General features: G+C 36.7%; 1 protein-coding gene across 1 annotated transcript in view; it reads right to left on the bottom strand.

The window, feature by feature from the left end:
* Positions 1-665: 665 nt before the first annotated feature.
* Positions 666-21,698, bottom strand: part of LOC102835911 (erythroid membrane-associated protein-like) — a 37,521-nt gene continuing 16,488 nt past the window's right edge. Inside the window, exons 2-5 of the mRNA XM_006874472.1 lie at positions 14,655-14,867; positions 3,727-3,747; positions 3,450-3,476; positions 666-1,207 (exon numbers count right to left, since the gene is read on the bottom strand). Coding sequence (XP_006874534.1) covers positions 666-1,207; positions 3,450-3,476; positions 3,727-3,747; positions 14,655-14,867 — 803 coding nt within the window. The remainder of the gene's footprint in view (positions 1,208-3,449; positions 3,477-3,726; positions 3,748-14,654; positions 14,868-21,698) is intronic.

Raw genomic sequence — 21,698 nt, 5'->3', positions numbered from 1 at the left:
TGACAGTTATAGTAACAATACATAGGTAACCAATAAGTATGTTTGAGATTCATGAATACTGGTGCTTTTGTATTCATTTAAATTGGAAACTATAATATAAAAATGTAGTCTCCAAAATAGCAATGTGGTGAAGAAATAGTGCTTGGGATGGATACTTGCTTGGAGTTTATGTTCCAAGGCTTAAAACACTTTTGTCAAAGCAAATATGCTCCTCTGGGTTTAGGCAACCTCAGTTAGATGTGAACCCTTTCCCTTTTCCATCTCTAAACACGAATGAAAGACAAGTTGTACCCAATAGTAATCAACCTAGAGTTAAAATTATTTTCCCTCTTGCATAAGTGAAAACTTCCTATTGTTAATTTTTGAAGTTGTGTTTATATTCTGTATCCTTGATTGTCAACTGTGTAAATTCTGTGTCATATAATTCAAATCAACACATATTTCTAAACCATTAACATATAGGATATATGGGCATACCAGGGACTGAAACTATATAAATATATAATTTGACATTGAATTTTATTTGAATTCTATACAATTTAAAACAAAGTATTTTGTTCCATAAAATAGAGAATTAATCTCCATATACGTTGCTCTCAAATGAGAGCAGATGGAAAACTTGGAGTGTTTTTCTCAGTTCCATAATCATTTTCTTCTGTAGTTTGTTATATATCACCTGATGACAGGATGGTAAGTGGGTGTCGATTTGAACCACCTCTGAGGGGTCCAGGATAGAAGTATGGCCTCAGGTCTCCTGTGAATCGCGTTCTGAAGGTGTACATATGAGTCAGATTGGTCACATTATAAAAGGAAATCCTCCCAGCCTTATAATCCAAGAATATTCCAATGATCTCAGGAACTTCTTCAATTTGGAGTGTCACAGGGGGATTTTCAAGGGCTTGGTAGTTATTTTCTGTATTCAAACATAGTGTCCAGAACCCAGACTCTGGGAAGACCTGGATTTCCCCCCGTCTGCAGATTGAATCCTTGCAAATTCCCAGGGTCCATTTTACTTTCTCTTTCACACTCACCTCCCAGTAATGTCTACCTTCCAAGAAAGTCTGCTGACCCAATACACAGACCAGATTATCAAACCGTTTCTGACACTTTGGTAGTTCCTTAAAGGTATCACCTCCTTTCACGCTTTTTTTATCTTCAGAAATTTGGAGATAAGGATGAGCCGTGTCTATATCCAGAGTAATATCCTCTATGGAAGAATATCTTGTAAGTCTTGGGACATAATCAACATTAATTGAAACAATATATAAGGTTCCTATCTCTCTCTGGACTCTTCATTCAGTCTCTCTCAAAGGAAATATGCTTCTTTTACCTAATCAGGTTTTTCATGCCACACTTGTACATTAGCCCAAAGACCAGTAATTGAATACTGATATTTGTTCATAAAATAAAATACAAGTAATGTGTATGTATATATATTCCAGTTGTTATTGTTTTGAATATGGCTAATATTCTTTCAATACTTATTCAAGTAGCATGATTTTTGATGCTGTTTGCAGCATATTTACACATATTTAATTTTCACAACAAACAATGAGAGAGAATTATGCCTGCTTTATGTTGAGAAAAGAAGACATTTAGAGAGATTTTCCAAAGTACATTTACTAATGTGTTTCACTATTTGGATTCAAATCTAAAATCTAATATCCAAACTGTGACCTAAGTATACAAATATTTGCATGCATTTACTCTGAAACAGAATATTTTGATGAATTTGAATTCTGCTCAAAATCTTTTCTGACATTTAATCAGAATTTTATGAATTATTTTGAAACTTATTTTTATGAATTTTTTTCTAAACCCATTTTCATAGATACAAAAAATTATATGGATACATGACTTTAGAAACAACCTTTAAAGTGATAAAAGTATTTAAATATATGAGATGGAAATCCATGACCCAGATAGTCAAAGAACCACCACTTGATTTTTTTCAGGTCATATGAGCAATTAGCATGTTTTCCCACTTGTCTATATTAGACAACTTCAGAAATGCATTTCCTAGTTGAAAAGAATACAGTCCATATATCAGGGCATTTCTTCCTTAACTGTATTACTGATATAAGGTATTACTGACATGAGACAGGAAGCATGAGAACAAAAGCAAAAGTTCTTGGTTCTGGTATCGATCAGCCATATTACAACTGATAATTCATGGGCTCACAGAATCACATTTTTTTTTTTCATTTAATAAAATAAAGGAGAATTCTTAAGGGCCAAATTTGTGACATCATAGTTTAAGGAAGCTTCACCACGTAAATACATCAGGACCTACAGCAAACTCTGGCTTCTTTACTTTCCAGTCCACTTTATTTCAATTTGGACCTCAAATTTGTCCTCTTAATCTGTAATGCTTGTTTTCAGACATAGTCTCTATCTCCATTTGTGACACAAACCCTCAAATTATTAATCCCTTGTGCACAGGTCTTCTATCTGAACTTTTCTCAGAACTCAGCTTCTACCCAAGTCTTGGACTGACCAGCTTCTAATTTGACTCCTGACAAAGTTAAATTTTATAGGAGTCCTCTGATCCTGGAAAGCAACAATGGCTATCCCACCACCAATATCATTGATTTGTGCTCTGGAAAATGACTTACTGCAAAGAACCAACCAAGACTATCTTAATGATCATCTCTGTTTGAATAAATATAACCATAATTGAAAATTTGGCAATCACTCACCCATCCCAGTTATCTATCTCCCTTAACTTTCATCAGAATTTTTCCACTAGTCTATCCCAGTTTACTGTTTCCACAGAGTTAATTATAGTTTGGGTTGGCTTCATTATCTTTTGCAATAATCTCCCTCCTCCTATTTCAGTGTTCTCCCCCACTTCCAATAGACCTCCTTGTGATGATCCATTTGGATAAATTCTTCCTTGCCTGTTTAACATTGTCTAATGCGTTATTTTCTTTGATATTTCTTATGACCTCATTGTCAAAAAACAAAAGGGCCCTATCTTGAGATCCAAGAATAATTGTAATTAATGATAATGCTAGAGATTATAACACACATCACAACTTATTCAAGGTGGTAGTTGTTTTTGTTTTTCAAGTAACTAACATGAGAGAGAGAGAAAAGCATTGCTTAGTTTAACTTTTAAAACAAACTCTGGCTAAACAAATTCTTGCTTCATAATTTTATCATTGTATATTTATCCTGATATTTTAGATACTATTTAAAGCATTTATAAACCATGGTTTTAAAAAGACTTTGTAAGATGTTAAGAAAATGTAAAATAGTACCTAAATTAATAGATTTTAGCTATAAACTGATAAGGAGCATTATGGAATAGACAACTAGGCAAACTAAAAGGACTCTATGTGTGTGCATCTGTGTGTGTGTGTGTTATTATAGATTGCCTATCCCTGTAGCCCAGGGTGCTGGCTAAAACCAATAATCAATACCCAGATTTTCATGTCTTTAATTACCTGCATAGCATCGAGCTTTTATTATTCCTGGAATTAAAAAAGAAAGAAAGAAAGTTTATTCAAAACCAAGATTTAGCTTATAACCCAAGATTTATAAATGAATAAAACAGGTAACAGGTGAGTAGTAAAAGAAGCCACTCTATGGGGTAAGGTTTGGCGTGATCATTTTCATCACTTACCTCCTTCTCCTAGGAGTTTTTTCATTTCTGAAACAATAAGATGCAGTGAGATGTTGCTCTGAGTAACATACATATAGTCTTAGAGAAATATTACCTACCAAGGTCTTCATTAAGCTTCCCTGAAACACAAAAAAGAGACAAATTCTTGTGAAATGTTTTTGAACTATTATCTATACTCTTATAAGGTACATGCAAACATTTGAGCAAGAGGTTAGATTTAAGTTAGGAATTTTAAGAAATAGTGGATTAAAATCTTTGTATTGATTTCACTTTAGTGTATTCCAGGGAATTATGTCATTTTCCTCACCAGTTCTAGTCCCTCCCGGCTGTTTGCATTTAGCACATGGCGTTCTGCATACTGCTCTCAATAATATAAAGCACACCTCCCACTGCTATCAAGTCAATTCTGCTTTGGAAACAGTTTATAGTCTTGTAAGCTGCTGCTCAGAAACCCTACACAGGGTTTCTATGGGTCAGAACTGACTCGACGACACTTCACAACAATAACAACAACAAAAGTCTATTTATTTTTCAGTGCCATCAAGTTGTTTCCATCACATAGTGATGCCATTTATGGGTTTCTGAGAAGTGGCTGGTGAGTGTGAATGACAGACTATTTGGTTCAAATCAACATTACAGTTCAAACCAATCTTGCCATCCAGTGCTCATCCTACAGCGCCACACTAAGACTTTGAAATATATCATAATCATCAGTAAGTATAGAATGTTGCTACTATCTTAACTTGATTTCTATCTTCTTTTAATACGTCACTGGCAAAGCTTTTGAATGTTGTATACCTAAATTCATTTTCTCAATATCTTTGTAATTTTCTTGTGTAATTTGTATTAATTTTTAGGAACACACATGTCACCTTGCAGCAGAACTAACTGAACTCTAAGAGTGTATCCTGTTAGCAGTTCAACATGAAAAACTCTATAGAAAGTCATATCTTTGTAAGACAAAATTTCTAGTGCTCTCTTGACATATTTGATTCTCAAAGAGTCTCCCAAAGACCTAACCATGAGTTACCTTGCTCTCATTAGAGAGGTCCCTACCCACTTAATTCTCCGGTCAGCCTGGACAGCTGCAATCCACTCAGTTCTCCACCTAAGAGGTTTCACCTCCCTGCCATGACAATAATCATATTTCCCCACTGGAGCCAGGGACACAGCCCCCTCTTATTCTTATGAAACATACCTCCCACACCCACAACTGGTTCACTTTACACATGAATGCAAACCTTATTGGACTTGTCTAGCATCCAGTGTCATTCTCCTTTAGTCTGTGAACATATGTGACTAGTACACTGTTGCCAATATTATCTGTCCAATGTCACGTGTTTGGCCATATTATCTATATAGGACAAGGTCTCCCCACATTGTCCAATTTGGAAAGTGGAAGGAAATTAGAACATCATAATATGATTCAGGTTTTTCTCAGTGAGCCTCTTAAGAGCCAAGGCCCCATCTCTCTTGCAGGGAGCAAATCTTCTGAAAGTGGGTCATCTTGACCACATCTTAGCCCTTCGAACCCATTTTGTGGGAGGATATTTAGATATTGGTCTTCCCCGCTTCAATTTTGGGCATATTTCTTTAGATTAACTGTAGAATCTTCTAGACATGTTTGATCAAGAACATTTTAATGTGTACCCTATTCCTTCTATTCATATGGAAACAATCTGCTATATAATACATTCTTGGTACTGACTTTATTTTATCCTTCTACATTTGAGCTCCATCTCTTATTGTCACTCTCCACTACAGGACACTGTTGCTGCCAGTTTTTTATTGTCCTCTGTTATTTTTTTGTTATTTTCCTTTAGGTTTGTAAAATACCCCCATCCTACTGTATGCCCTGCACCTTACAAGGAGATGAAGTTGGCAGAGACAGCACTCCTTCAATGAGTTTGATCACATTGGTTCAGGCAGTGACCTGGGAACTTGAGACACTAATTAGGATTAGACAGGGTAGCCACCCTCAGGTGGGTAAACATCTTGTAGACTCAGTTACTAATCTTAGTTAACCAGAGAATATGGGCAAAAATCATAAGTGGTCATTTTCAGCCTGTTCCTTCATGAGGTGAAAGGACTTACTAATCTCCATGTATGAGACAAAACAGAAATACAAATAATCACTAAGACAGGGATGTACAGTATCAAATCAATGAGCATACCAAGATGGTCTCATTGTAAAGCACTAAAGATCAAATGCTGAATCCTGGGAGTGGTCTGAGCTTGCCCCAGATGATTCAAAGGCTGCTTTATTTCTGGACCAAACAAACCCATGAAAAGAAAGTCCAGTGGAAACTCTGAACTCTAAATATATGCTCCTTGTATTACTGCATTGTTTCTTGTGTTACTTGTATTACTTATATTCACAAATAAATTAGGTAATTTATACAGGCATTTACTTTTCACTGCTGAATTGTGAGCAGGTCCAGTATGCCCTGAACAAGAGACTTGGATGGCAGAGCAGTATAGAAATATTTGAGGCCAATGACAGAGGTTATTAATCAATTATTTATGCTGACAACTATTAATCTCTTAGTGTTTTACCATAGTTGCTTGCATTACTCTCATGCTGGAAGCTATGTAACATATGCTTTTAAATACCAGCAGGATCACCCATGGTGGATAATTATCAATTGAGATTCCAGACTCAGACAGACTACGAAAAAAGACGTGGACTGCTTCCAAAAGCATCCAAAGCAAACCCAATTAATCATAACATAACACTGTCTGATATAGTGCTGGAAGATGAGACCCCTATGTTGGAAGTCACTCAGTACCCACACTGAACTTAAATATGCAAGTGATCGTGAAGATGGGACAGAACCAGGCAATGTTTTATTCTGTTGTATGTAGCATTACCATGAGTCAAAGTTAACTCGACAACAACTGACAACATGGGTCAGCTAGTATGAATGGCCATGATGTTGCAATACAATAGATAATGACCTTGAACTCAAGCACCAAGCTAGATGTTGTGGATATAGTGGAGGAAAACAAAGAACTGGCAGTTTAAAATAAGACAACAAATTTTCCTATTGATGAAGTAAAATTCCAAGGAGGTGTATATATATTTTTAATTGCAAAATTGACAGAAAAAAATATACACTGTTTTCATCTTCATTCACAGTTATTTGAAAGCATTTTACATATTTTAAAAGTTCTGTGTTATGGAAGAATAGGGTAGTTCCCAATATGAGTATAATTTAAGACAAAATAACATGCAGTCAAAAACAAAATACCAAAGTCAAGCATTCCCTGATCTGCATCATCACTGATATTTTTGAGTCCACTTTTATGAGTACTGAGTTACTAATATGTTATTAATTCTAATTAATACATAATTAATACTAATATGTTATTAATTCTCCATGAAAGGGAAAAACATTAAAAGACATACAGATGTAACACCTTAGTGGAATGAAAATAAATTTGGGATGACAGAACCATGGGAGGGGGAAAGAGATATGAATTAAAGAGCAGGCTGGAAACCCACTGTGAAACACTTAAGATAGCATGATGAGAACCAGGAATTAATACCACAATCAAATGTGTGCCTAAATTATTTGGCTTTGATACTGCCCTTTGAGTTAGTGTGATGCTTTCACTATCATTGTTGTTGTTAAGTGCTGTCAAGTGGATTCCGACCCATAGCGACCCTGTATAGGGTTTCTAAGGAGCAGCTGGTGAGCTTGAACCACTGACCTTGAAGTTCAAACAGCTTTGCAGTCTGATGCATTACCCACAGCGCCACACCAGGACTCCACTATTTATTACATTCATGGACTCAACAGTTGTTCTTAACCAATGGAATTCAACTGTCAGCAATTTTACATCCCCCCAGGGGACATTTGGCAATTTCTGGACACATTTTTGTTTGTTACAACTGAGGAGTGTTACTGTCTTCTAATAGATACCACAATGCACAGGACAGTCTTACAAAAAGAACTATCCTGCCCAAATATCAGTAACGTCACAGCTGAGAAACTGGGTTCTAGAACAATTTAGAAGTTACTAACTCTGCATTCTCAATGCCATTACACACCATACTTTGCAAAATTTTACTCACTATTTCTTCTGTGCATTCTCCAGATGAAAATGGCAGCAATAAGGAAGAAAAGTAGCAAAACAGGAACAATAACAGCAAATGATATCTTCCAATCTGTGACTCTGGGAAACAAGTCATCTGAAAAATAAGACTCTCATTAACCCTTTCACAACCAAATTATTTTCTACTTTGAATTTTTTTGTTGACTCCATGTGTTTTCAGTACTGAATGACATGCTAAATTCAAGGGAAATATTAAGGTAATGTGGGTTTTGATAAAATTGTGTGGCACACATATTTTCCAGGAGACTCAGATAGTAAGCTTGTTGGAATAAAGACTGCTTCTTTGGATTCATGCAGTTATATAGGTCCTAGTCAAACAGAAGTATGCTGTTGTTAAATGTCGTCGAGTCTGTTCCAACCCGTAGTGACCCTGTAGAGGGTTTTCTAGGAGCAGCAGGTGAGCCTGAACTTCTGTCCTTGCAATTCAAACTGACTTTGCAGCTGAGCACATTAACCCACAGCACCACACCAGGACTCCAGCAGAGGTATATTCTACCATAAAAGTTTGAAAATGTTGGTGGGTGATAGTTGTCCCACAAGTTTCAAAGGTTTCATTACAAGTGGAATTTGGTAGACAATTTAGCAATGCCATATCACTTAGGAGGACTCCTGGTGTGGCATTGTAGAATCAATACTGGACCACAAAATACAAGGTTGGCAGTTCAAATCCACCGGCTGCTCCATGAAAACCCTATGCAGAGTTTCTATGAGTCAGAATTGATTCAATGACACTTAACAACAACAACATATCACTTTATAAAGGCTGTATAAGGAAGAATTTATGCATTTTAGTTATGGTGTTGATGGAGAATATTAAAAGTACCATAGACTGCCAAAAGAGCAAGCAAATCATTTTTGGAAGAAGTAAAGCCAGAATGCTCCTTAGAAGCCAGGATAACCAGAAACCAGACTTCACTTCTCATATTTTACATATATTATCAGGAGTGACCAGACCCTCAAGACGGACATCATGCTTGGTAAAGTGAAGGATCAGTGAAAAAGAGGAAGAACTTCAATAAGATGGATTGGCATAATATGGCAGCAGCAATGGACCTAAGCACAGCAACAATTGTGTGATTGGTGCAACACCAGGCAGTGTTTCATTCTATTGTGTACATAAGATAGTTATGAGTTGGTCCCAACTTGACAACACCTAACAACAACAAATAACAATATATCACTATCGACTATCTTGTGATGGCTAAGGTTATATGCCAACTTGGCTAGAGCATGATTCTCAATGGTTTGACAGTTAGCAATGTTATAATTTGGCAGTCGTATAACAATATTTCATCTTCCATTTTTTAATATAATGTAATTACTTTCATGACATATTTGAAATGAACAGCCAATAAGTTATGGTGGGAGTTTTCTTGGCTGTGTGTCCTGCATCCAATATATATGGATGTTTTGGCAAAATTCTATGATTTTTGCTCCTTCTGGGTCCTGTGTCTGGCTTATTATCTAGCTGCAATTTGGGTTCTCAGAACTTTAACTAAAACCTTGTCATATTGCCTGTCAATCTGAGTTTCATCAGCCTCTGCAGTTATAGGAGACAGGAGAAGCCTCCAGCCTGGTGACTGATCCAGGGACTTGAGTCTTGTCAACCTCCACAACTGTGGAGCCATTTCATTGAGATATATCTCTCTCACGCGCTCTCTTGTTCACTGTCTATATCAATCTATCTCCATACACACATACACACACACACATATATATAAAATTATCCATATAGGTGAGTCAAAAATTATCCACACTCTGGCTGTAGCGTATATATTTAATCAACTTTTAGAAAAGACAAATACATAATTTTTCAACATAATATGTAAATGTTTCAATACACTTTGCCCATCTGTCAACAAACTTTCTTATTCCCTTATTTAAAAAAATGTTTTAGACTGAGCTGCAAGCCACGAATGCATCACTGTCTTCACTTCTCCTGAGAATTGAATCTTCATCCCAGCAGTACTGCTTTCAGGGAACCAAACAAGTGTAAGTCTAGGGAAGCAAGATCAGGACTATAGGGAGGATGCTTTAACACCTCAAAATGAACTTTTTGCAGCGTGTTAACAGTATGGGCAGAGGTGAGTGAACATGCTTTTTCATGCAAGATCACACCACCATTGGATAGCACTTTAATCCAAAAGTTTAAATCCAAAGGTTTAGACTTCAGCTCCACAGTGAGCATCTCACTGCAATAAGCACTGTAGATCATTGAAACTTTTTCCTGATAATATTCCAATACTGGCCTTTGAGAATCCCAGAAAACTACAAGCATCAATTTTTCAACTGATAGCTAACTTTTGAACTTTTTCTTGGTCATCCATTGAGGATGTTTCCATTTCATATTCTGCTATTTACTCTCAGGCTTGTAGTGATGAATTCATGTCTCATTACCAGTAACAAATTTTTTAAAAATAATCTTTTATCTTCCTTTGAATATCAATCCAAAATCTGTTTGCAGATGGCCAGGTTCACACCTGCACAATAGTGATATTGAATGAAAAGCACTGATATGACAGTGCAGCCAACAGAGTGTTAATAAAAGCAGAGTGCAGATAATTTTTGACAAATGCCTGTGTGTGTGTGTGTGTGTGTGTGTGTATATATGCATGTGTGTGTCTGTGTATGTATATGTATATATGGTATATATATGTGGTATTATATGGTGTATATATATATATATATGGTATATATGTGATATATATGTGGTATGTGTATGATATATATGTGGTATATATGTGGCATTCTATATATGGTATATATGTGTGGAATATGTGGTATATATATAATTATATATGGTATATATATGGTATATGTGTGTGTGTATATATATATGGTATGTATGTATGTATGTATATATGGTGGTTATGTGCCATGGAGTCAGTTCCGACTCATAGTGACCCTGTACAGGGTTTCCGAGTCTATAAATCTTTATGGGAGCAGAAAGCCTCATCTTTCTCCCGTGGAACAGCTGGTAGTTTCAAACTGCTGTCCCTTAGGTTAGCAGCCCAATTAGTAACAACTACACTACCAGAGCTCCATGAATAAATATATTTATATATATATATTGTGGTTGCTGTTAAGTTCTAACTCATAGCGACCTTGTATAGACTTTCCAAGGAGCAGCTGATAAATTTGAACCACCAACCTTGCAGTTTAAACTGACCTTGTTGTCTAGTGTTTATCCTACAGTGCCACACCAGTAAGGTAAATATGTATACAGACTTCAGTGGTTTTGTGACGCATGTGTGTTGTTGTTAGGTGCTATAGAGCTTCATCTAACTCAGTGACTCTATGGACAAAATAATGAAGCATCGTCCTGTACTGTACCATCCTTACCATTGCTGCTATGTTTGAATGCATTGCTGCTGCCTCTGTATTCATCTTGTTGGGCATCTTCCTCTTTTTCACTGACCCTCCACATCACCAAGCATATGTGTGTGTGTGTATATATATATATATATACATACTTATTCACACACACACACACATATATGTACAGACTCTCTCACAGGTATACTAGTTCTCTAGAGAAACAAAACTAGTAGAAATCAGTGAAGTATACATTTATTGTTGTTGTTAAATGCTGTCAAGTCAGTTCTGACTCATAGTAACCCTGTATAGGGTATCCAAGGCTATAAGTCTTTACAGGAACAGAAAGCCTCACCTTTCTCTTATATAAATTATTGGGAGTTTTTTGTTGTTTTTTCTAGAGAACCCAGCCTAAAGAACTCATTATTCACCATTTCTATGACAACAGTAAAATAAAATTGACTATTTTGCACATTAAAAATGTACATTTGGCAGCAACAAACACAGAGGTATGAAGTGCTTAAGGTTATATGTCATCTTGGCTGGGCCATAATCTCTCAGTGATTTGGCAGTTATGTACTTTTGAAATTTAATTGTTATGTAAACATGTAATTAGACAGTTATATAATGATGTAGTCATCCTCCATTTTGTGATCTGATATGTTCATCATCCATTTGTCCTGATTTTCAAATACTGACCTAGTCTTTGGAACCTAACTGTGTCAATTAATGGGTAATGGGGTATTATTCAAAAAAGTAAAGCAGGTATATAAGAAAGAACTAGTGTAAGAAATCAGAAAAATACCCTGGTAAGCAAGAAATAAATCATCAAACAATTACATAATCAGATGTTGGTCATGCCATCCGTGCTCAGAACCACATTTTTAGGTGTCACAGAGTAGATTGTGACTCCTAGCTACCCTGAACAACACAACTAAATACTGCCCAGTGTCATCTGTCATGCCAGTGCCCATTGTGGCTGGTCCCTCCTGAAAACATGTCCAAAATATTGTTTCTAAGGATCATTCAGGCTGTACTTCTTCCAACATAGATTTGTTTGTTCTTTGAACAGATCATGGAATTTTCAATATGCTTCCCCATCTCTATAATATAATGTATCAATTCTTCTGCAGTCTTCTTTATTCATTGTCCAACTTTCACATACATATGAGGCTATTGGAAATACCATGACTTGGATTAGGTGCACCTTAGTCCTCAGACTGATACCTTTAACACTTTAATGGCTTTAAAGCAGATTTGATTACTTATAATATATCATTTGATTGCTGCTTCCATGAGTGTTGATTGTGCAAAATTAAGTCTTGGACAACTTCCATCTGTTCTTCTTTTAACATGGTGTTATTTATTGGTCCAGTGGTGAGGACTTTTGGTTTTCTTTACATTGATATCTAATCTGTACTGAAGCCTGTAGTATTTTAAGTCCTTTTTGCTTCCAGCAAGCAAGGTATATATCATCTGCATGTCTCAGGTGGTACACTAGTCTTCCTCCAATCCTAATGCCATGTTATTCTTCATATAATGCAGTTTCTCATATTATTTGCTCATACAGATTGAAAAAAGTATGGTGAGAGTTTACAAACCTGGAGAACACCTTTCCTGGTATTAAAGGATTTAGTATCCTCTTGTTCTATTCTAACAATCGCCTCTTGGTATATGTACAGGATCCTCATGAGTCACAATTAAGTGTTCTGGAATAACCTTTCTTCCTAATGTTGCCCATAGTCAGTCATGATCCACACAGTCAAAAGGCTTTGCACAGACATGAAAGCATACAGGGTTTTCAAGGAGAGACTGCTGGGTTTGAACTGTCAACCTTGCCTTTAGTAGTCCAGAGCTTCTATCCTACATTGTCACACCAATCCTTCGAATTTGCAGTTCTTTCATCTTGAGAAATGCTGAGCATGGTCTTCCTTTTTGGTTTTCTAACTCTAGATCTTTGCATATTTTATTTAATACTTGACCTTATCTTCCTGCACTACACTTAGAAATTTCTGTTCAGCTCTTTTACTTCCTCATTTCTTACATTTGCTTTAGCTTCCCTACACTCAAGATCAAATTTCAGAATCTCTTCTGAAATCTGTTTAGATAATTTCTTTCCTTCCTGTCTTTTTGATGAACTTTTGCTTTCTCCCTGTGTTATGTGCTTGATGTCATTCCATAACCCTTGTGGTCTTTGGTCATTAGTGTCTAATGCAACAAGATGAGGACTCATCTTTCAGAGCTACATAGGACAATATTCTGGTGCTATTCATAATATCTGAATCTTCTGACACTATGTCTGACAACATCCTACTGCTGCTCATAAGGTTTTCAGTAGCTAAATATTCAGAAGAGTACGTCTATCCTTCTTCCTAGTCTTAGTCTGGAAGCTCCACTGAAACCTCTCCACATGGGTGAACCTGTTGGTATTTTAAATACCAGTGGCATAGCTTCTAGCACCACAGCCACATGCAAGCCAACACACTATGACAAGTGGTGAATTAGCAACCCTCCTGGTATTTAAAATACCAATGGCATAGCTTCCAGCTTCATAGACAAATGCAAGTTACCACAGTACCACAAACTGACAAGTTGAGCTCCATATAATGTGCTAAATGATATGGGCTGCTTATTATTCTATTCTGTAGTTATAAAAATCATTCTGAATGCAAATTAAATTTTGCCAGTGAGACATACTTGCATGAGACTTGAAAGGCAAATGTGGGACAAAGGCTTCAGCCTTGCCGTTTGGAGAGTTTCAGTTGCTTCCAGTTGCAAAGAGCATAGCTCTAGGTGTCTACTGTTCAGAGGACATTGCAGTGCTGACAGTGGTATGTTCTTAATTGTACCATAGAGAAGGTGGCCTTAGAAATGCTTAACTGATGAAGCAGTATCATATTGTCTGGAATTTATTCAGCAGATCTGGCTCAGATCTTACTTCTTTTACCTCTCAGAATATTTTGTAGGAAACATATTTCCTGATATAAAATCTCTACAGTATGTTTTTCTTCTGCACTTACCTTTTACAGATATATCAGTCATGGAATATAATAGGAATCTACTTTATTTTCAGATGATTTTTGTTGAAAGATGAATGTTGTTGTTGTTGTGAAGTGCCGTCGAGTCGGTTCCGACCCATAGCGACCCTGTACAGGGTTTCCAAGGGTGTAAATCTTTACGGGAATAGAAAGCCTCATCTTTCTCTCGCGGAGCGGCTGGTAGTTTCGAACTGCTGACCTTAAGGTTCGCAGCCCGATTCGTAACCGCTACGCTACCAGAGCTCCTTTGAAAGATGAATAAGAACCAAGAAAAAAGAAACCAGTGAATAATTCCCATGATGGACATTGGAACTAAACAGGAAGAATATGGTTACTGAAACTCAATATGCAACATCAAAGGGAATAAAAGCGAACAGACAAATAGACTTTAATTATTCTTCCAAATTCTAGGAATAAATCTAATTTACATTGACTAGTGAGTCTTAACAACAACAACAACAGTGAGTCTGGACATGGAAACTGACCTGCTATGGAAATCCTTGCTTCTTTCTTGATGCCCAGGATAGGGTTACAAATGAAACAGGACACATTACCCTCCAAATGACTCAGCACAATGATTGCTGTCTTCACATAAAACAAACCACTGGCCATCTGCTGCTTTATCTCAGACGAGGGTAGCACTTGCTGGCCACTAGATGCTGTCCACTGGACCTTGGGTTCTGGGTACCACCCTGAGGATGTGCACAACAACCGGATTCCCTGGACTTCATCACCTTCAAGATGTATATGAGGAGATGAACCTACACCTGAAAAAGTTACAAATAGAGAATTATTAGATCATAAAATATTACAGTTACAATATCAGAACTAAGTTACTATAGATATTCTATATGTCAAGCCTTTATTGAACTACACAGCAAATCATTATAAGTCTATGAGAAATATTACTATGATGACTTTGAAAACTAAGTAACTTACTATTGAATGAAAGGTCCAGAATTGAAATAAATTTAGTTATAAAGGCTATTTTTTAAAGCACATTACAGTGACACAGTATACATATAACTAGTAAAAATTCAGGTTGTGATATACCAGTGAAGGAAATAATCCCAGTAATGAGTTAAAGCATCATACATGCGTTAGTTTATGTGATAAAGTCAAAGAAAACCTCAGATGTAAGCCTGGAATTTCAACACAGCAAGAATGGCAAGTGTTATGGCTCTGCGGTGCAAGTAAGTCTTTTTTTGTTTTTTTTTTTTGCTTTGTTGTTGTTGTTAAGTGCCATCGAGTTGGTTCCGACCCATAGCGACCCTGAGGCAAAGAAATAAGGCTGGAATTTTCTGGGCAAAGAGTGAAGGAAGATATTGGGAGAAGAGAATGATGTAATGGCTGTAAATAGTTCATATGGGATATTGTAGCTCATGATGAAGAGCTTAGATTTTATTCTAAGAGTAAACAGGAGACATATTAGGGGAGATCTTAGTCTAGAATCATCCCTCAAATGAGCACTCATATCCAAAGAGCAGTGGTCAGAGAGAAAGGAAAGTGTGCCGTTGTCCTCAGCTTTGAGGCCTGCCACAGAAATTTTGCTGGAAAAATCAGTTTCTAGTCTTTTCACAATCTATTTACAACAGAATATGGATAAATTCAAGCCTAAGAGTGTTCTCAGAAACAGTGGCAGTTATGGTGGAGGACAATTGGCAAGAGATTTGTGTAGTTGTTGTCAAATGCCATTGAGCTGGTTCTAACCCATAGGACCCTGTATAGGGTTTCTGAGGAGCAGCTGGTGAGCTTGAACTGCCTACCTTGTAGTTCAAACCGACTTTGCAGTCCAGTACATTAACCCACAGCACCATACCAGGACTCAGTATTCAGTGTAGTCACAGGCTAAATTCTAAGCTGGCTAGTTTGTAGAAGACAACTGAGAAAGGAGTCATCTGAGAAGAGCCCCTCTGGGGTCAGAACAAATATCAAACACAGACATCCAGAACTGCTCCTTCAATGTAGCCCAAACTTACTGGATCAATCTGTATAATTATTTATGACCCAGTGAATCATGGGAAACAATAGAAAGGAGCTCTGGCAGCATAGTGGTTACGAATCAGGCTGCTAACCTCAGGGTCAGCAGTTTGAAACTACCAGCTGTTCCACGGGAGAAAGATAAGGCTTTCTGCTCACGTAAAGATTTATAGCCTCAGAAACATTGTACAGGGTCGCTATGAGTTGGAACCAACTCCACAGCACACAACAACAACAACAAATTGTGGGAAACAATAGAAAGATTATCCAGAAATTCATGGAAAGCTGTGTATGGCCAGATGAAGAGAGCCTTGACAAAAGCACTGTCAACCTAAAATAATTATGGGAATTCCCAAATCTTTACCTCCCTGAGGAACAACATCAGAGTTTTAACATTCTGGAAGATAAATATTACCGTTGTTAGGTGTCACTGAGTTGGTACCCACTCATAGCAACCCCGTGTATAACAGAACAAAACACTGACTGGCCCTGTACTATCCTCACAATCATTCCAATGATAGAGCCCATTGTTGCAGTCACTGGGTCAATCGATCTCTTTGAGTGTCTTCCTCTATTACCTACCCTCTACTTTACTAAGGATGATGTCCTTCTCCAGGGACTGGTCCTTCCTGATAGTATGTCCAAAATAGTTGAGACAAAGTCTCGCCATTCTCACTTCTAAGGAGCATTCAGGTTGTATATCTTCCAATTCAGATTTGTTCATTCTTCTGGGAGTCTTGGTATATTCAATATTCTTTGCCAAAACCGTTATTCAAATGCTCCAATTTTTTATTTCCTTATTCATTGTCCAGCTTTTGCATGTAGATAAGGTGACTGAAAAAAATTGTGATTGGGTCAAGCACACCCTAGTCTTTGTAAAGAGGTCTTTTTTGCAGTAGATCAGTCCAATGCAATCATTGTTTAATTTCTTCACTGATGCTTCCATAGGCTCTGATTTTGCATTCAAGTGAAATCCTTGACAACTTCAATCTTTTTCTTCATTCATCGTGTTACTTAATGGCCCCATTATGACAGTTTTTGTTTTCTTCATATTGTAATCCAAACTTTGATCTTCATTAGTCCTCTTTACTTTCAATAAACCAGGTAGTGTCACCTGCATACTGCAGGTTGTTAAGGAGTCTTCCTAAAATCTTAATGCTGCGTTCTTCTCCATATAATTCAACTCAAAATTTTTGTTTACCTTGCAGATTAAATAAGTATGGTGAAAAGACTCAACCCTGGTACATGCATATCCTGATTTTAAATCATGCAGTAAGTCATCATTCTGTTTTCATAACTGTTGTACTATGTACATGCTCCTTTTTTTGCACAATTAAGTGTTCTGGAATTCGCATTCTCGGCACGGCTATCCATAATACTTTATTATCCATGCATTTAAATGGCTTTGCTGAGTCAGTCACTATGGGTCAGAATCTACTTGACAGCACTTAACAACAACAACAACAAATGCATCTTTCAGATATTCTCTGCTTTCAGCTAAGACCCATCTTGCATCAGCAATGATATCCTTAATTTGATGCTCTCTTCTAAATCTGTCTTGAAATTCTGGAAGTTCCCTGTCAATGCACAGCTACAACCATTTAAAAATTATCTTCAGAAAAATTTTACTTGCATGTGGCATTCATGATTGTTATTGTTGTTAAGAACTATTGATTCATTTCCAACTAATAGCAACTCTACACAGGATATCCAAGGCTGTAAATCTTTGCAAGAGGAGAAATCTTCATATTTATCCTGGATATTAATGGCAGTTGTTTAGTGTGATAGAGTCAGTTCTGACTCATAGCAAGCCTATGTTCAACAGAACAAAACACTGCCTAGCCCTGAGCCATCCTCACAATTGTTAGCAGTCCATTTCTGCTGCCACTGTGCCAACCCATCTCTTTGGGGGATTTCCTCTTTTTCACTGACCCTCCTTATTATGAAAGCATAGTATCTTTCAACGGAGATTTGTTCTTTCTGATAATATGTCCAAAGTACAAGAGACAAAGTCTTGCCATCCAGGATCCTAAGAAGTATTCTGGCTGTACTTCTTACACAAATTTGCTTGTTCTTCTGGCAATCCATAGATAGTCTTTTCAGTATTCTTCTCCAATACCATAACTCAAATGCATCCACTCCTCTACAGTCTTCTTTGTCCATTGTCCAACTTTCACATGCATATGAGGTTATTGAAAATACCATGGCTTAGATCAGGTGCACCTTAGTTTTCAAACTGATATCGTTTGCTCTTTAAGACTTTAAAGAGGTCTTGCACAGCAGATTTGTCTAATGCAATATGTCATTTGATTTCTTGACTAGTGCTTCCATGAGTGTTAATTGTGATCCAAACAAAATGAAATCTTTGACAACTTCACTATTTTCTTCATGCATCGTGATGCTATTTACTGGTCCAGTTGTGAGGATTTTTGCTTTCTGTACATTGGCGTGCAATCCATACTGAAGGCTGTAGTCTTTGAGCCTACTTAAAATCAGTAAGTATTTTAAGTCCTCTTCACTTTCAACAAACAAGGTTACATCATCTGCATATCTCTGGCTGTTAATGAGTCTTCCTTCAATCCATGCTTTTCTTCATATAATCCAACTTCCTAGATTATTTGTTCAGCATATAGAAAGAATACAAGCGCACGTCTTTCCTAATTTCAAATGATTTGTATTCCTTTGTTCTGTTCGAACAACTGCCTCATGAACACAATCATGTGTTCTGGAATACCCATATTTATAGCTTTTTATGATCCACATAGTCAATAAATCACAAGTAAACATCTTTATGGTATTCTCTGCTTTCAGCCAAGATTCATCTGACATCAGCAACAATATGCCTAGTTCCATGTCTTCTTTTGAATCTGGCTTGAATTTCTAACAGTTTCCTATCCTATTGTTGCAGTCATTTTTAACTATCTTCACTAGAACTCTACTTGCATGTGGCATTAACAATATTGTTGAATGATTTCTGCATTTCACTGGGTCATCTATCTTTGTAATGGACACAAACATGGACCTCTTTCAATTGGTTGGCCAGGTAGCTGTCTTCCAAATTTCTTGTCATAGATGTGTGAGTGCTTCCAGTGCTGCATCAGGTTGTTGAAAGATTTCAGTTTGTATTCCATCAATTCCTGGAGCCTTGTTTTTCACCAATGCCTTCAATGCAGCTTAGATTTCTACTTTCAGTGGCATTGGTTCTTGATCATACGCTATCTCTTGAAATGGTTGAATATCGACCCCTTCTCCTTGGTACAGTGACTATGTATATAACTTTCATCTGCTTTTGATTCTTTCTGCATCATTCATTATCAATTAGATTGCTCAATAATTCCCACATTATGTTGAATCACCTTTCTTTGGAATATGGTTCTCTTCCAGTCTAATGTACTGGTAGATAGCTTCTAAATTTCTTGGCATAGATGAGTGAGCACCTTCTGCACTACAGCAGTTTGTTAAATCATTCCAACTAGAGAGTTGTCAGTTTCTGGATTCTTGTTTTTTACCAACGCCTCCAGGGCAGCATGGACTTCTTACTTCAAAACCATCAGTTCTTGATCATATGTTACCTTGTTAAATGGTTGAAAGGTAACCTTTTTATTTTGGTACAATGACTCTGTGTATTCCTTCCATCTTCTTTTGATGCTTCCTGTGTCATTCAATACTTTGCCCTTAGAATCCTTCAATAGTTCATCACAAGCCTTGAGTTTTTTTCTTCAGTTCTTCTTCAGCTTAAGAAATATTGACTTCATCAAGAGGATCCTGCCAGTCAAAATGAAAACAAGTTCTGGGATAGCATAGTACCCATATTTGCTACAAGGTAATATCTAAAATATCCAGTTTCCAAAAAATTATGAGACATGCAAAGTAAGAAGAAAATATGACTCAAAACACAAAAATGTAACAGGCAACAGAAACTGCCTGTGTGTATACCAGATGTCAGAATTAACACACAAATTCTTCAAAGTAGCCATTATAAATATGTTCTTATAAAAGTGGAAAAAATATAGTCAAAAGATAAAAGGAAGGTATGGTTACCATGTCACATTAAATTGATATTATCAATAAAGTGTTAGTTCTCATCACCTATCAGTATGCAACCAGAGTGGAAGGTGCTAAATCTTAGGTCACAGTTTAAAGGAACCAAAGCAACTCATCTTTATCTATTAAAGCATTGTCTTTGATGCTTCATTAACCTTTCTAGCTATTAAAAAGACATGATACAAAAATGTTGTTAAAAATATTCTGAAGGATTTATGTCTTTAGCCAGGAAAGAGAAATACTTGTATATTTGGTACATCCTGTAAGTTTGGATTTGCGAATCATCTGAAAAGTTAAACTTGAAGCTGAAATGCCCTTAATGGGAAGAACAGATAATCTTTCCCAAAGCCACAGAACAAAACCTCTCAGGGGACTTTATTTAAATATTTGCTGTTTCTAAAGTTTCTTTATGTTGGCCACTTGGGTTTATTGACTGGAAAAAATTTTCCATACAGACTATAGATATATTTGTTTTGTCAGTTCATTGCTTTTATATTGCATACGTTTAGGTTCTGTAGACTAATAGCACCCTAGTGAATCACTGCTATTTAAATTATTACTTCGTGCCTAACTCTCATTGTTTCTAAAGCAGTTTTGTTCTATCATTTGCTGTTATTATTGTTAGAGGAGTCAAATTGGTTATTACTGTGCACAACATCCTGCAACATCCTCCCAATTATTGTGTTTGAAGCCATTGTTGCTGACACTGTGTGCATTCCACCTCTTTGGGTGCCTTCCTCTTTTTTTTCTGACCCTCAGCATTACCAAGCATGATGTCCTTCTGCAGAAAGTGTCCTAGACAAATAACATGTCCAAAGTATGAAAGATGAAGTCTCTCGCTCCTCTCTTCTAAAGAGCATTCTGACTGTACTTCTTCCAACATAGATTTGTTTGTTCTTCTGGCAATATTCTTTTAAACACCATAATTCAAACACATCAATTAACTTACAGTCTTCCTTATTCATTGTCCAATTTTCAAATCCATATATTGTTCACGCTAAGTGCCATAGAGTCGGTTCCGATTAATAACAACCCTATATAGGGCTTCCAAGGACGTAGATCTGAACTGACAATCTTGAGGTTTGAAGTCCAGTGCTGATTCTAGTGTCACCGGCAATACGAAATACCATGACTTGGGTCATGGGCACCTTAGTCCTCAAAGAGTCATCTTTGCTCTTTCTCACTTTAAAGAGGTCTTTTGCTTCAGATTTACTTCATGCAATATGTAATTTGATTTCTTGACTGCTGCTTCCATGAGCATTAATTGTGGATACAAGCAAAATTAAGTCTCTGACAATGTTTTTTTGTTTTGTTTTGTTTTGTTTTTTGTCTTCTTTACATTAAAGGGCAATCGATAATAAAGATTGTAGTCTTTGAAGTTGTTGTTGTTGTTTAGTGCCATTGAATCAGTTCTGTCTCATAGCAACCCTGAATATGGCTTCCAAGGAGCAGCTGGTGGGTTTGAACTGACAATCTTGTGGCTTATTCTAATGCTTTCCTTGTGATTAGCAGCCCAGTGCTTATCTTACAGTGTCCACTTTGCAACCGGGGGCATTTTTTTTTTCCTTTAGTTA

The sequence above is a fragment of the Chrysochloris asiatica genome, unplaced genomic scaffold (genome assembly GCF_000296735.1).
Source record: "Chrysochloris asiatica unplaced genomic scaffold, ChrAsi1.0 scaffold00279, whole genome shotgun sequence".
Taxonomy (NCBI): Eukaryota; Metazoa; Chordata; class Mammalia; order Afrosoricida; family Chrysochloridae; genus Chrysochloris; species Chrysochloris asiatica.
The sequence above is the reverse complement of the archived record's forward strand: the minus strand, read 5'-3'. Positions and strand labels throughout refer to the sequence as shown.